Here is a 17,536-nt window from a genome sequence, read left to right as displayed (position 1 = left end):
ATCTCTAGTGTTTAATGCACTCGCTGAGCTGCTGCAGTTTGTGAAACGTTCAGAAAAGTAGGATTTTTTTAGCCCACGTGACCCTTTGGTATTGCATGTTCAGAGCATGGAAGTTAATGATTCCCATGTTGCCTCCTTTCAAAGACTAAGTAAAACTCTTAAGACAGGCTAGGATGACAGCACTTTCAAATACGCAGAATAAAGATATTTTTTTTTTTTTCAAGAATAAGCAATTTCTAAGTAATCCCTCTTCTCCTAGGGATGCATCATATACATCCTTATTTATGGAAAATTGGACTAGGACACTAGAGAGAAAGCCTGTTCTTTCCTTTTTCAATCAATTACTGGCAGTTACAGACAACTGCAATGACTCATTTGACAAGAGTAAGTAGCATTTTAAGATTAAGCTCGTTTCATTCACCATAAGCTCACAATGTGCTTGCATTATGCTACAAAGTAAGCTACGGAATCAATGCTGAATCCAGGCAAAGCTCGCTCACTCAGAGGGTATAACACTGCCATTGCAGAGTCACATGGACCAAGGTATGACAGTCCTTCCTGAAAACCTGAGGAACAAGCTCCTTCCCAACACAACAATAGGTTCCATGCCAAATGAAGCACACCATCTGATCTGCCCTTTTTCTAGCTTCCCGGCAGTTGTGTTCAGCAGTTTTTGCCAAGCATCGCACGCTACACAGAGAACAGGAACGTTATCTTTCTACACTTGCCTTCTCTAAAACAACTTCCCCTGAATAAAGAATAAGCTCCTATGTATTTCCCTGCTCTTGGTAAAAAGACTAAATGAAGTATCTGAAATGCACTCAGTCCTCTCATAATCGCTACTTCAAATACTTTGACGGCAATCACTTAGCCTCGATGGGCATTGCTTGAGAGACTGTTCCAGAAGCTCACACTGCTAAGGCACAGAAATGCATATCAAGAGGAGTACGACACTCAATTCAACAGAAGAGTCTCAGTAAGATTGCCATTAAGAACAGTATGTACTTCAAAGGACCAATTAACTACATCTTCTCTTTTGACTCCAATTTCCAAGCACTACAAATAGTTACTTTTGAGTTTTCCAATTACTTAACCGGTTAAAAAGCTTAAATTAGCAACAGAACCATTATATACACTTCTCAAGCATGTATTGGAATAGAAGAAAGCACACAGAAACCCCACAGGTCTTCACAAAATCATTTCATACTGGTCTACAAAGGACTGCTTAACAAAATCCTCCCTCCTCCTAGTTCTCCCTCCCCACGCCTGAAAAAAAAAATTCTTCACTTACGTAGCCGACATCAGGTCTGTAACAAGTATAGGCTCCTAAAATACTGTGCAACGTGTCATGGTAAGGACCACCCTATAATCAAACAAAAACAAGACAATAAACCTGAGTATAACAAACATGTTACCCTCCAGTGCTACAGACAGTATCCATTATTTCTGAAAGATCCATTATTTCCCTATGCAGTTTTGAGCAGCCCCAAGTTTTTAAAAACAATTTTGGCTTTAAAAGTATGAAACAGCCCTTCATACCACACTTATTACATATGCATACAGTTCATTCAATACATCAGTTACATAGCAAATCTTTATACAAAAAGAACATAAGCCTGAAAGATTCCTTATAGCTAAGCAGCACTTTGACAATAGTGCCAAGAGCGCAGAACACTAATGAGAACTACTTCATTGTCTATTAGACTAGAGGCAGAATTCAACCATGAAGAAAATAATTAAAACAACAACAATATGCCATAACATACACACAGCATATCAAGAATGACGTGTATAGCTAAAAAGAATTTCACATTGTTTACTATTAACAGCTGCCATATCTTGCACCAAGTACTGTAACTGGTTGAGAATTTCCAAAGGGAAAAGTTTTTTCACCCAAAAATGTTGATTTATTACAATCTAAACTCTTTAGAAGGCTGCTGAAATTTGTGTATAGAAGGACAAAACACCTGGTTAAAATGAGTTGTTAAAGCACACCAAAAACATACAAGTTAAACTGGTCTTGCATGGAACCAAAAAGAGGCCACCAAATCTTGCTTGCTTGAGCTGTGCTCTCTCTCACTTACCATGTATTGGCAACCCAGCAGTGTTGATTCACTGATTTGGAAACACTCACCTGTATCACTACACCAGACAGAAACCAGCATGAACTGGGCTAGATGAATCATGATGATTAGCCAACAGATTGGTTTTTTGCATCTTCCAAACATAGCTTGAGGTTAGTCTTTTCTAGATTATTTACAGTTTTCCAAAACCTTTAGTAACTTTTTCCTCAAGACGTCTACTCCTTCAGATTTGAACTCAATGGGCTGCTTCAACCAAGGGACAGGCAAGATTATGTAAAATTAATTTCTCTGAGAAGTCAAGACAAAAGTTAACATTGCTTACTTGCTGGAATATACAGAGATTAGGAAATGTTCTTGAAATATCCAGTTTTATTAACTCCAAGCTTGCTTCTCTGTCAGCTGCAGAAAATCCAGTGTCTACAAAAGCCAAAGTTACTGCATTTATTACATGGATCAGTGTATGCTTCTTCTTCCCCGCCCTCCCAAGGATTAGCTTTTGCACAGTTCACTTACTTCAATAAGAATGCTAGGGAATAAAGGCATAGACAGGACAATTCCCTGAGTTCAGCACACAGGCTAAGAATCAAGTATGTCAAAGCAACCCTACAGTGCACATTGACCCTCAATATGTTTTGAAGTAACGGAGGGAAAGATGCAGGACAAGGCAGGCCAGGCACTTTACTGGTATTCACTGACAAATCATTAGACAGACACAAGCCTGTTAACCTGTGATCCCTCGCCCTCAACAAGGCTTTCCAATGTCTCCTGAAATAGCTGCCTCAGTGGAAGGGTTGCAGTGGGAGGGAGAAGTCCTAAAGCAGAAGCATTTGATGGATGCCACCTGTCTCTCACTGTCAGGTCTCCTTCCAAAAGCATGTTTGTTTACTCATTGCATGTGGTTTTAAAGATCATGGACAATGCAATACACTCTCCATAACTGAAATGGATCTGATACAAAGTAAATTGCTAAAGTATTAGTTTTTCTTCTGATACCAAAAGTTTTATTTGTATTTTGTCTGTTCTGGCAAGTCTAGCTGGGAATTACCTACTGCTATGTATTGAGCAATCAAAAAAGAAGAGTTGTCACTAGCCAATGCTTACACCAATCACATGAGCATCTACACTCCAGAAAACAAAAGTGCAAGAGGAAGCTGGAAATGTACTAGATGTCATCTTATTTAAGCAGACAACGTTAAGAGAACAAAGCAGGGGATTTCCAATAAAAAATATTTTTCTGTTGATAAATGCCAGTATGCATGTTCTCCTCTTTCTGCTCACCATAATTACTTACCAAAGGCAATTTCAAGCATCTGCATGTAGTTTTATAATCTCTCAAAAACAGACAACTCTTCCAATCAATTAGTAAATCTCAAACCACTTCATCTGCAAAAATAAATTGCTGCTTTCTGAAACACACCCAAGAGATGGGCTTAAAGCCGCAATACGGGACCTAAAATGCAATTTTCTGCTATAATTTGAGTTTCAATTCCAAAACTACAGATGCAGCGAAGTATTTTAGTGTTGCAATTTGAATTATAACCCCCCAACTTTCCTAGTTGTCCTACAAATTGGCATCAAGAAGAGTACCTAGAGACAGTTTATAAAGAAAAACAAACAAGTGTGTTTTGTAAGAGACCACAGTTTAACTGAGAAGAAAGAATAATGTTATTTCTTGCTTCTCCAAAAAGAAGTTTTCTTTTAACCAGGCACATCTTTATAGCTGATATTTTTTGTTTAAAAGCTATGAATTCATTTCAAGGAACAATTTTACAAAATCTCTTATTCTGTAACACAGCATAAAGCATTCACGAAAAGCGTACCTTCACATTCTACTTCAGCCCCTCCTGTGCTAAGTGATCGCCATTTCTCTTTGGCACGAGCCAGACAAATATCATACAGTTCTGGAAAAAGAAAAGAGAAAACCAAGTCCACTATTTATATATGCTCATGCCCACGGTCAGGTACTACCTATCTACCACACAAAGCAACGCTGCCCCAGTCATTACAAGTAACAGTATTGTTAGGAAACTCTTTTACCAAACAGCAATTAACTTTGAATTTAACCAGACTGATGAGTGATTAATGTGTACAGAGAAGGTATCTTAACCTTGAGATTAGAAATATCCTGGCAGGATTGCTCAAAGGAGGTTGTTAAGAAAGAACCACTTGGCTGAACAACAGAACTGGAAAACATTCAAGGAGAAGAAACTATCCTCAGGAGACTTGTGACCATAAAAGGGAAAAAGGAGTGGGGGGCTCACTCCCCAAATGACCACCGACAACCACCCAAGACCGCTGCCCATGTGTAGTGTAGTTTTGCAACACCAGCATTATGTAAATGTAGTAGACAGGCAGAGACTTCTCAGAAAATGTGTGAATATTCATGTCTTTAAGGTATATAAAGGATGAACTTTTGTTTTAGAGCATGCACATTAGGTGGAGCGATCCCCCGTGCATCCAGTGCTGCAATAAAAGAATGCCTGCTTCTTTTGGAGCTGGTTGACAGCCGGCTGAACATGAGCCGCCAGTGTGCCCAGGTGGCCAAGAAGGCCAACAGCATCCTGGCCTGTATCAACCATAGTGTGGCCAGCAGGAGTAGGGAAGTGATTGTGCCCCTGTACTCGGCACTGGTGAGGCCGCACCTCAAATGCTGTGTTCAGTTTTGGGCCCCTCACTACAAGAAGGATGTTGAGGTGCTGGAGCGTGTCCAGAGAAGGGCAACGAAGCTGGTGAGGGGTCTGGAGCACAAGTCTTCTGAGGAGCGGCTGAGGGAACTGGGGTTGTTTAGTCTGGAGAAGAGGAGGCTGAGGGGAGACCTCATCACTCTCTACAACTACCTGAAAGGGGGTTGTGGCGACGAGGGTGTTGTTCTCTTCTCCCAAGTAACTAGTGATAGGATGAAAAGAAATGGCATCAAGTTGTGCCAGGGGAGGTTTAGATTGAATATTAGGAAGAATTTCTTCACCGAGAGAGTGGTCAAGCATTGGAACAGGCTGCCCAGGGAGGTGGTGGAGTCACCATCACTGGAAGTGTTCAAAAAACCTGTGGATGTGGCACTTCAGGACATGGTTTAGTGGGCATGGTGGTGCTGGGTTGATGGTTGGACTTGATGATCTTAAAGGTCTTTTCCAACCTTAATGATTTTGTGATTAATGCTACACTGGTGCTAAGAAATTTACTCCCAATTTCAGTAACAGCATCTCTAACATCGTAGTTGAACTTCCAAGTTTGTTATGGTTCTGAAAGACTTGTTCCACTGACCTGTAACATAAGATTAAGTGAAACGAAAAGGTAATCTAGGCACAACTTGCATTTTGTGTTCAAGCATTTACTCTTCTTATAGAGCACTGATGTTCAAAATTATAGTCTGACTGCATAACTGGGGTAAGTCTAGAAAATTCCACCTAAGAACTACACCCAGGGTAACTAAGCCAAGCACAGAAAAGCAGCACAATACAGGAGGAGTAGAGGCAGTCTACCACATTTCCACATTGGAATGAATTACTTATGTTAGTCTTTCAGAGCTGTGTTTTTCTGTGCTCTGAAGCAGCACACTATTTCTATTTTCAAAAACACACACATAAACTGAAGTACAAATTTTCCCAGGGGTCTTTTAATCTCTCACAAATCTAATGTCTTGCTAGAGCAAGAAAAATCAAAGGGAAAATCAAAGAAAGCACACTATACATATACCCATAGGCATTACAAAATTAACAACAATTCTAAGTTTCAAAAAGGAAAAAAAAAAAACTTGAGTCATTCTGACCATCTTTATCTAACATCAAAACATGACACAGTGACAACGGTAATTAGAAACAATTCACAGCAGCAGTCCTAGAGCAGCTACAAGATTAAAAGACACTGTATTTTTGAACAAAATATGTCAAAGCATCAGAAAAAAAGCATAACTAGATAACATCTCCTCACACCCACACCTCAGGTTCTGATACACCATAATTATTTATTATTTCAAGACCATCCTCTTACAATTTCTCTTTGTAAGACAATGTAGACAAAACAATAGTCTCACCATGGGTGATGTTTAACTCGTTGCCAATTGCCAAGCTCCAGACTTTGCCTCTCACACTTGGTGGAATGCCCTGCCACCATAGCTCTCGAACTTTGCGGGAACACCACCTGTTTAATGTAAAAAAGATTATTCAAAGAACTATTTAATTGCCAGCTGAACTGCAAATGTGTCCTCTACTACTGCTGAAGGGATCCAAACCCAAATGAACACCAATGGGCCAAGAAGTCAAGCGTAATTTGCACATACCCATTCTTCAGTACTATTGTGCTTTGAACTGTAAAGGAAAGCTTACTTCCTTCCAAGTTAATGGCTTATTTCAAGAGAAGCACTGAAATCACAATATCCATAATCTGCAACCACACTTGACCAGCAAGAATCATAGGGGACAGAAATAAACAAAAGGAAATCTGTATCTATGCCACTGCCTATGCTAAGGACTAGACAACTCCATGTAAGATTAAATACTGAAACAAGTTATGCAATTTACCCTCTCCCCTCTGTCATCACCCCGCTGTTGAAAATGAGACATGCAGTTTCCCACCCAGGTTTGCAGCTCTAACCCTCCAGAAAAATGCATGAAGACATAACAAGTAGTAACTTTCAGGTGGAAGCATGAAAGGCATTTTAACAGAACACAGGCTTTGAAGAGGCTGCAGTTGATGTTCATCAATCTGAGAGCCCAGAAGGAAGAACAGAATAGCACCTAAGACCTAATGAAAGTTTGTGGTAGTGACAAGAAACACAACAATCCATTTATCTAAAAGCAAATTCTGAAGTAAAATGTAAAACAGTGAATACATTTGGGAACTTCTGGATTTATAAACCAATACAGGAAAAGGTGTCATTTTTACAGCAGCCATAACAGATACATCTTCAAATACTAAAAACAGACATGTAAATCTACAATTTGCTTATACTTAATTTGTTACTTCAGTTCTCCAGAAATGCATATTCCAACAAATTCTGTCCATGTTTTTAACATGTATTTTCAGGACAACTGAATTCCATGACTAAGCAAATTGCAATTGTGAGTGCTGTGGAGGTTGCTTTATCTTGTTATGGTGGTTATCAGGGGGTGGGGGAGCCTGTTTTTTAAGATGACTAGTGAAGTCCATGAAAAACTAGACAATGAAGGTAGCTTCCCAATTGCCTGTGCTGTGTCTTTGTAGGAAATCTTCTAGCACTTAATTTTATTTAAAAAAAACTTTTTCTCTACTTCTCTTTTCCATCACTTGATTATCCCAGCAGGTATACCACTCTAATTAAAGAGGCTTCATAATACCATACATGTATTTCAATCTACATCTGGTATTATAACATCAACAGCTCTAGTCAAGGAGAGCTCATTTCTGATAAATGCACAGCCTTGAACATTAAGCTTTCTGCTTTTACATTCTCCACCACAGATCACTTCTCAGTGTTTCACAATTTCTGAATATCCTGAACCTCCACTAAAGACAAATAATAAGAATTAAAACTGCATCACTTCCAGCCACCTTGTAGAAATAACGAAACATAGGTTGCTCATTTTCTTTGTAGCTGTCCAAAAGTGACTTTCAAACAAAAGCTTCCAAGACCATTTAAATTGTACTTGCTAACTTTGTAACTTCTCTTCAGGGTACAGTTACTTTGTAACTTCTCTTCAGTTATAAAACTCAGTATAACATACTGTCTTACATAGTTTCCCAATTGGGCAAGATTTCATTGTTCCAAGTTAAAACAGCATTGCCGATGCTGTCTTCCAGTTTACAGCGTTCTTCTAGTTGTTTCTTTCTCTTCTGGGCTTCTTTAAGCTCTGCAGAAAAGCAATTTCCATTTTAAGTTAATAAAACCAGAAACCAAATATTCAGAGTTAGCTAGTCATGGCTATCCAGCCATGCAAAAGCACACTATATTCACCTAAATGTAGAGTGGACTGCTCATGTTCTAAAAATTTCCCAGACATACAGCAAGCTAAGCAGTGATGCCAAATGTGAATAAAGAACAAAGTGGAACTATGCATAAGGCTCATTTTCAATGTATGGGACAAAGGGAGTCGGATAACATATGGCTCTTTTGACCCTTCTAATCTAACCACATTAGTAACTTTGAATTAGCATCTCTGACAGCCAACACCCCCACCTAGTAGGGCAGGTCAGATTTCCTAATAAAGCCTCACCTCTTTTTTTATAGTAGACTCAAAAATACAGGCTAAAGTAACAAATTTTGTATTTTGCTTTCACTCTTATGTGTTGTCTTTCTAAATGGTGGTTTAGATATATTGTCAGGAAATCACAAGAGCCACATTTTTGATGCTACTTAGCATATAGTTAATCTAAACGTCATACATCACATATATATATTTACATTCAGTTCATTAAAAGAAAACATTTTTCACGTTTAGTTTAAATATATTTTACATTTTTGCATTACCACTCAGTATTTCTTCTTGCATCAACTACTATTTTTTCCACCAGCAAATTTGTTAGACATGCAATTTAACAAACGCAGGCAGGCACTCTCTACAGCAGCACAGTGGAAATACAGGGCATGTGCTTGCACACACACACTGTCTACAATATGGGCAGGTACTGACCTGGCAAGGAAAACTAACTGAAGAACAGCGGTACCATGAACAAGGTCTTTGGAATAACATATACAACCTGATGGGTCCACTTTAAAGCCCAACAGCAGCTGTGCCTGAGCAGAACCATACCAACTGCCTTGTAACATTCCCAGCTTCCATACGGGCTCTTTGTAAGCCTGCCTCAATGCATTTTTCTCTAAACAAAAAAGGGTGTTTACACTCTTTGATTTCCTGACCTCTACACAATACATCACTCTGCAAAGCTGCTGAACTGGAGTGGCTTTAGGGAAAACGGGTTTGTCAGAGTATTTATGCGGACAGAATGACAGACTCCCGTCCAGTGAAGACAGCACAAGGACCAGGCCCATTGCCTAACCTGAGCATCATCCTATTTTTCCCAAACCATCTACCCTACGTGCAAAGAAAGAACAGAGAAACTCCTTTGGACTACTACACCTTAAGAGGATACACTAACATGGGAGTCACACGAAGTTACACTTAAAACCACAAGAGAATACTTTTATTAATATGTCAACTGCAGAAAGCAAGTAAGTCCTGTGTTCCGATCACCTTTCCACTGCTTCATATGGCTCAGGGGTCTGGCCAGCTGGACAAAAAATATTCCAGTAGCTCTCACTGGACACAAAACTTCTATGAGTCCAAATTTCCTATTATTGCAATGCTTGTGTTTAATTAGAAAACCCAGATGGTCAAAAATACCAGCAGAAGAAAACCTCTATTGTCAGCTCTACCTGATGTGCACAGTACAGGGTTGCCGAGACACTTCTGTGAACAATGTCAGACAAGAAACTATGAGCAAAATTTTGGGAAAGCTCCACATTTTCAGTGGAAGACAGATTATCAAATGAACATAACCACATACATATTCCTATATAGAAAATTATGCATTTAAGTACTACAGCCTCAACAGGTTGTTCCCAACATGAAACTATCAAATATCCTGTAGTTATCTAAATAAGTCTAGTCTTCACTAAGTTGATTAACAATCTATTTCAATATATTATTAAGTTTTTAAACTCACATACAGATGCCACTCAATTATTTAAGAGTTACAAATTAAAAAATTCTTTCCTGCTGGATTCTAGGATTGTTTTCTTTTTCAGGTTGGGATGGGGCTTTTTAGGGAAACTACCTTCCGTCCTCTCTCATCTCTGAATTGATTCCTCTTTGAGGAGAGGTACAGATCCCTCCTATTACAGAGCAACAGACTGACACAAGTACACTTCAGGTTTAGAAATACGCCTTAACTTTACTTCTCTCCTCTGAAGACAAGAAATTCCATCACCTCTTTTTTTTGCTTGAACCACCATTTCTTCATACTGTTGTCTGTGTTTCTGAGCTTCTTCTGCTGGTTTTGCAGGGAGGTTCCTTACATTAAAAAAAAAAAAAATATCAGTATTTAAAGTTGGCATGCTTGTCTAAAGAAAATTCTAGATACTTCTAAAAGAAAAGCATATACTGCTTCTTGTCAAAATATTTGATCAAAGAGTAGAGCAACAGATCCTTGGAAAGAATTTTTTTTTTGCCAGAGTCAGCAGAAGAGAAGGGAAGAACACTGACCAGCTATGACTACTTTTATGCACAAAACATGCTGAGTAATTTCCTTATGTTTGGCAATTTCAGCATTTTTATTATTAAACCAACTGAACCCACAGGCTAACCTTTATAAATAAAGGGAATATACTGGTATATACCAAACTGGTAGTTTCAATTTAAGCTGATCTCCACAGGTAAGATGCATGACCATACTCTCTCTTACTGTGCATCTTGTTTAAGAGTTACATCCACAACTTTCTTTACCCATGCAGTAATGACTCCCTAGACCAGCTTCCTTTTTCCCCTCTGTTCTCCGAGACCCCATTTCTATTTTAAATGCTTAACTTCTCCCCGTTGCTTTTACAGCAACAAGGGGCATTGGAATCATCCTCTATATTCTCCAGTTATCAATACCAACACAGCTGTTTTGATTTGTGATTAGAGCCTGGACTGGTAACATCACTGCCATACAAATACACGTGCTCATCAGTCAGACCACATTAACTTTAAGCTAATCATATTTGTCATTAACATAACCACCATGTACCTCATACAACTGCAGGATCACCAAAACATCAGAACAGGAAATGACTAAGAATTTTGTCTTCTGTATTGTAGAACACTGTATTGTATTCTTAGCACTGTTTATACCTTAGTTAATTAAAAAGATACACAAAAATTCACTTTCACATTCCTCTAAGGTGTCACAGTAAGGCAGCCAATAGCCATCAACATAATCACCATTAATAGTAGTATGCTTTACTATTTACACAATTGTATTACCTGCAAAGTATGCACAGCCATGTGACACATGCCTATGAATATTTTTTTTAAATCAAGATTGTTACAAGAACAATAAAAGTGTATTTTCACATTATTGTCATTGTTAACCACAGAGAATGATCTACTCTTTTCCAGTGCCATTTATGTAAACTGATCAGCATCTTTTTCAAACCCAAGTCTTTAGAAATGGTGTAAGTTAGGGAAATTTTGGAAAGGAAAACCAGATGAAACAGTGCAAGTTCTGCTAACTTAAATTCCACCACTTAAATTATTTATCCTGACTCTTAGCGACATCACCATACATGTGAGATGGTGTTTAGTATCTATTAAGATTCAAACAACAATTTTTCCATTTAAAGCTAGAGGGACTATGGAATATTTATTGATTTTTCCTAGAAAGCTCTAGCTAAACCCTACAAGTGAGTACAAAATCAAGAACCGCCATTTTGGAAAAAAATTCAATGCATTTTTCTTTCAGAAGTCTTACATCTTTTTGTCATAGGAAATAAAAAACATTTTAAAATTACTTAGAAGTCTTAACAGGTTAAAAAAAATAGTATGGAAACGGTAAGTAAACAATTAAAAAAGACTATTTAGAAAGATTCATCAGAGGACAGCACTGCTGTCCAGAGCAGTTTTCTCTAGTAGACAAAAGAAATGATGATTCAATTGTTTAGAATCTTAAAAATACCTTTTCTGCTAGCAGTTCCTTGGTCTATGAGCAGTAGGAAAGAAAGCAAAATCCGAATGTTACCCTATAATGTATCACTCACTTAATTGATCTGAACACTGTACTTCTCAGATTATCTCACATGAAGAATGATTTTTACAGACAGGTTTTAAATACAACACTTAAGCTAGTATGTATTTTTTCCATTTGTATGCAATAAAACCTGCTATAACAATCATTCTTACATTGCTCTAGATGTCCCAAGAAGTCTTGTCACAGTCTACCAGTCAAGCCAAAAAGTGTCTTAAATAACCCTACAACTAGACTCCTTTGATATGAGCATTCTTCACACAGATTTGTTGATGAAAACACAGACCTATGCTATAGCAGTTCTTTACACCAATGCACAGCTGTATTAAAAATGTAGACGCCATGCCTGTAAAGCTGGGTACCATTCATAAATTGACTAAACATGACTGAATTTGTGTAATTCAGGAGCAAACCACAGTAAAGCAGCTGCCACTAAATCGTTATGGAGTTAGTCTGCATACGCAAGAATCTCCCTGCGGTAACAGAAGCATGAAACAACTTATGAAGTACTTGTCAACCTTTAAAATGCGATGCTGAACCCACTGCAGAACAATCATTGTATTGTTTCATTATTTATGGAGGTGTGGTCTTTCTTTGTGTAAGCAGGACACTATATCCTTGCTTCTCATCTTCTTCAGCATATGCCAGCTTCATTTTCATGCTTATGTTCTCTCAGGGAAAATAAAAATCCCCTATTTGTGTTTAGAAGGTAGAATCACTCAAAACTAGAGCTCTGCTCTCCTCATGACCTCCCTTCATACAAAGACATTGCTTTTATTATAAAATAAGGTTACTTTTGTTTGAATAATTTTTCTCATAATCATCCCACTTTCATATTCACTAGCCTGAAAAAAAAATTCTACATTGAATTTTACATCTTCTGTTTATGTTAGAGCAATCAAATACATACAATAAGAAAAGCTTTGCTAGCCCAATTACATAAAGACCCTCACTGTGGTACTTCCCAAAACTTACGCTGGTCTGTCCTCTAGAATAAGTGCTGTAGTGGAAAGTGGTTCAAAATCAAGATTCTTCCTCACATTCTGTTTAGGAGAGAGTGGTCTGTGAGCTCGTCCAGTTTTTTCTTCATATTCCTAGAGAAGAAAAAGACAAGGCAAGTTACAAGAGTAGGGAACACCAAGATGATACACGTGAGAATTTTAAAGGGGTCTACAAAAGTCTTCAAGATAATGCTTTCACATCTCTGCCCAACTGCAGTCTCTTTAAAGCTTTTCAACTAGAGGAACGTCAGAATCCAAAACAATGTACAATTTTACATTCAGAAGTGAGTTTTGATGGTTTATTCTATTCCTCCTATTTGCAGAAACACCTTAAGTTCCTCTGACAGCCTGCTTTTCCCAAGTGCTGCTAAGAATGAGCTTACAAACAGCAGATACTATCTGAAGTATAAAATAAAACCTATTTAAAATATTTTTGTTTTGATTTACACGGTTTTGAAACTGAAGCCAAAAATGACCACAAGCTCATTGTCTTAAAATCTCATCATAAGGTTTCTCCTACCCAAGCTATTTTCAGATGCAATACTTCCAACGACGGGGCGGCGGGGGGAAGGTTAAAATCAGTTAGACTGAAACCCCACACCTGTTACGACGCCCTGAAGTATGACTATCCTAAATCGTAACAGTGCATAACGTATTAACTTGTAATACAGACACTGACACCCTGGAGCAAGACTAGCAAAGAGGCACCAAGATGACTGGGGTCTGGAGCAAGTGGCACGTGAAGAGAGGCCACAAGAACTGGGCTTGTTCAGCCTTCAGAGGAGAAGGATCTTCCGTAGCTGTAGACAGCAGTAACAGGATGGTGAAGGCTGAGTCCAAGTCTCTGAGGTGCTTATATAAAGAACATGAAGTCAACAGGCACAAACTGCTACAAGGGGAATTGTGGTCTTGGGGGTGGGGAGAATCACTAGGAAAGTAGTCAAACACTGGGACAAGTTTCCCAATACATGGTGGAACCTGTAAACTTGAAGGCATTCAAACCTCAGGTGGATGAGCCCTGGGAACCTGGCCGAAGTAGATTCTCTCAGAGAGGGGAGTGAGCCCCTCAGAGGTCCTTCCACCCTTAATTACTGTATCACTCTGACCTGCATGAGAGGACTTGGCATTACATATACCACGCTATTTTTATTTTTCCCACAAATACTGTTTTGGAAGAAAATGTACCAAAACCATGACCTGATAGGATAAAACAACCTTTACACAACTCCCATCCACTCCAAAGCTTGAGGCACTATAGCAAACATTAAGTATTCAGTATAAAGTATCAGTGATCTACAAACAACAGACACAGTCAAACAGTCGTACAGAAAAACCAAATCCATATTACACTTACTTTTTACATTCAACTTTATAATGAATTTTGCCCCTTCCAAAAATCACCTGCTTTCACATGTAGCTTGTTTCTGCCATTTCTACTAAAATAAAGGAAACTATACTGTGAAAACTAATCATTATAAATGAGCGCTATGAACAGAGTTCCAACCATAGTCTTTTTCCTGCTAGCACAAACAAGCTCCTCAAATGGTACTGATTTCTTTCGCTTAACCTAACCCATGAATTATGTCAAAACTTCCCTGGGCAATAGATCCAACCTTTCAGACACAATCAAAACAGCCTGGACCATTCAGAAACTAAAACAAGATCCCTACCACTTCCAGAAAGGCCTTCATCCTCCAACCCCACCTTAAAAAAAAAAAAAAAAAAAAGACAGATGAAAAACACATGAACACAGAGCAACACAGCTGTGGTTTTCTACTCTGTCTCATACACTTCAATTCTAGTTCCAGCTAGTTCTCTGGGACTCATGGGTACAGGTCTGTGAAGCTCTCAGGACACCAAAAAACCCTCTTTTTCCTTGTTTGTTAACTGGCCACTGTCTCAACAATCAATCCTATGATGCCTGCATTACTGTGATGGGAAACATTGTAATGAATTTGGGATGTCTGGCTCATTAATACCAGTTAACACTGTTATGCATGACATCAGTTTGAAAACAAGGAAAAGAACCAAGAAAAACGTATTTCAACTACTGAATAGTACTTAGCTTTGTTTAGCAAAGGGATAGTACTCATGCTGACAAAGCTGTTCACTAACAAAAAAAACAACCTCCAGCAAGAAAATAAGCAAAGAAATACAGTAAAAAAGGTATTGTGATCGACAGCATATTCAGAAAGCTAAGACCTTATTCTTCCATTAACAGCTCCTTGCAAGCAACTGATAGTTACCAGTGTATGAGTGCACCATCATAACATGCTTCAGATACACCATCTACTGCGCAGTATATCCACTGTGCTGACAGAAAGGAAGCAAATGGCTATTCTTTCTCACAGTTTCTATTAGGAGATTGATTTTTTTTAATTAGCTATTTTTCACAAATTAACATAGTCAAATATTAACATCTATTACTGCTTCCACAGCCTGGTCCCTAAATCTGATGACTTTATTCCCTTGAGACACTACTAGTGAAAGAAAATCATCTGGCATCCACAAGAAATGGCTAGTATGTAGAAACCATCATATATTGATCTACCTAAAGCATCACAGAACTTGACATTAAAACGCACGCACCCAATGCTTATCACAGGAAAAGTTCCAGAAAAGCTGCTTAATTTTGGTTTACGAAAAATATGTTCAGGGTCGTCTTTCATTGAAAGCCAACTGCAGAGCAAAACTGCTTTTGAAAGGTGACATAAATTGCACACACCAGGCTGCAATCAGGATTTTATTCCATACAGTAGAATTAATTTGGAAATCTCACTCAGCTAAGCACGAATTGTTCCAGACCAGCACTATGCATACCATTTCGCCAAGAATTTATTGATTAAGGAATGTTTTATTTTGGAATATGGGTGTGTAGTTACAGTATTGGCATATTAGTACAGTTACTCAAAAGTCTTAAAGAGCAAAAGCCCACCCTGCATTTCAGCAAGTATTCACTGACATGTTCTACTCAGCACTACCCTACAGCAAAGCAGCCAGACCAGCACAAAAATGGGAGTGGCACATTTTATCAGATTACGAGTCCTTTGTAGTAATTCTATCCTTTCCAGTGGTAGCTAAAAAAGAATAAAAATGTCTACTGGTGGCAGTCGTTATCGACAAGACTGGTTTTAATCAAGGAAAACTAAAAAACAAACAAAAAACTCATTCTACCCCAAAAAAACCCCAACAAAACAGAAAACCCACCCAAAATTCACAGAAGACAAAAGCTTGTGAAAACGATCTTTTATTCCAGTAAGAAGAGAATGCAATTTTGAAAGGCAGTGTATGATACAGCAATGAAGCACAGTGAAGCCTTCACAAACTCATATTGAGAGTATCTGCTGACTGAGCAAGTGGAAATATCTGCACGTACAGGCGTACTGCAATAGGCTGAACCACACAATAGCTCATTTTAAGCTTTTTCTTTTTTTTTTTTTTTTTTTAAACCAGACTCAAATTTCTCACAGGTACAAATAATTCAGTATCTATTAAAATCCTATGCTGTAATTAGGGGTTACTAACCTGATACGTTGCAAGTTAATTTTAGGATCAATTTAGGATGAGTCGATCGTTTACGACTTAGAATACATCCTTATCACTGAGCTCACTTAGGCTTTCTTCCAGGTTTCATCTTAACCTATTCAGCATTCAGCCACGATAGCTGAACTAGGGTTTGAAGATGTTCTAAAAACAGTGTGCTGTAGATTAAAGCGATGATTTAAAAAAACAGAAACCAACCAAACAAAAAAAACCCCACATAAACACACACACACCCCGAAACCGAGTTTAACTCTGGGTGGAACCTGACAGCTTTGCAGTTGAGATGCAAGAAGCTCAAGTTGCAGTGATCCTCCGCAGTTCTTCATGAGAGAAGGTAACCCGCACAGGGATCCTAAACCATCTCTAGGGCGAAACACGAATGACCCACCAGAACACGGGGCAAGCGCTACAAGATCAACGGGGCAAGCGGGAGGGGGCTGCGTGGTTTCGCACAGGCAGCGAGCCTGCCCGGGGAGCAGCCGCACGGCATCGCGGCACCCACAACGCACAAGCTGCTCCATCAAGGTCATCTTGTTTCGGCCCCGTTTGTTTAAAGGTAACCACCCTCCGCTGAAGCCGCCTGCGAGATACGCATGCTAGGCGACGGAGGGGCGACAGCCAGGCGGCTCGGCTCTTGCCCCGTGGCTAGCAGCTCTGCGCGGGATGGGAGACGGCTGGCCGCCGGTTCCCGCTGGCAGCCTCCACGCTCCCGCAGCCCAAGCCCCGGCTGGGCGCGGGCGGACCCCGCCGCCGCCTTCCACCCCCAGCGGGGTCCCCGCCGCCCCGCTCCACACAAAGGGGGTTCCCCTCCCGGGAAGTGGGTTCTCCACCGGACCCAGCAAGGCTATTTAGAAGTGGACAAGGCTGGTTTTACCGATACCCGTTGAAGTCCGCGCCCCCACCCACCCCGTCTCCCCCCGACCCAAGCGCCCGAGCAGCCGCCCGCCCCGCCCTGGCCGCAGCCGCATCCCCACCGCGGCCTCGCTCACCATGAAAGCTGCGGTCCTTCACAGGCAGCGGCGCCGGAGCCCCATGCCCGCCCCGCACCGCGGGCCTGGCTCCCCGCCGCGCCGCCGCCCGGCCCGCACGGCCTCGCGGGCCGCCCCGACCCGGCCCTGCCCGGGCCGCCCTCCGCGGGCGCAGCGCCTCCGCCCGCCCCGCCCCGCCAGCCCCGCTAATCACCTGCGGAGCCGGCGCACGCGATCGGTTCTC

At 40.1% G+C, this 17,536-nt stretch overlaps 1 protein-coding gene across 1 annotated transcript in view; it reads right to left on the bottom strand.

The window, feature by feature from the left end:
• TBC1D14 (TBC1 domain family member 14) overlaps positions 1-17,536 on the bottom strand; it is a gene marked incomplete at its 3' end in the record, with an annotated part of 70,961 nt that overhangs the window by 17,511 nt on the left and 35,914 nt on the right. The window contains exons 4-10 of the mRNA XM_081999339.1: positions 12,756-12,874; positions 9,987-10,069; positions 7,792-7,909; positions 6,115-6,221; positions 3,905-3,985; positions 2,407-2,501; positions 1,292-1,363 (exon numbers count right to left, since the gene is read on the bottom strand). Coding sequence (XP_081855465.1) covers positions 1,292-1,363; positions 2,407-2,501; positions 3,905-3,985; positions 6,115-6,221; positions 7,792-7,909; positions 9,987-10,069; positions 12,756-12,874 — 675 coding nt within the window. The remainder of the gene's footprint in view (positions 1-1,291; positions 1,364-2,406; positions 2,502-3,904; positions 3,986-6,114; positions 6,222-7,791; positions 7,910-9,986; positions 10,070-12,755; positions 12,875-17,536) is intronic.

This window comes from Phaethon aethereus (genome assembly GCF_964289735.1).
Source record: "Phaethon aethereus genome assembly, chromosome: 4".
Lineage (NCBI taxonomy): Eukaryota > Metazoa > Chordata > Aves > Phaethontiformes > Phaethontidae > Phaethon > Phaethon aethereus.
The sequence above is the reverse complement of the archived record's forward strand: the minus strand, read 5'-3'. Positions and strand labels throughout refer to the sequence as shown.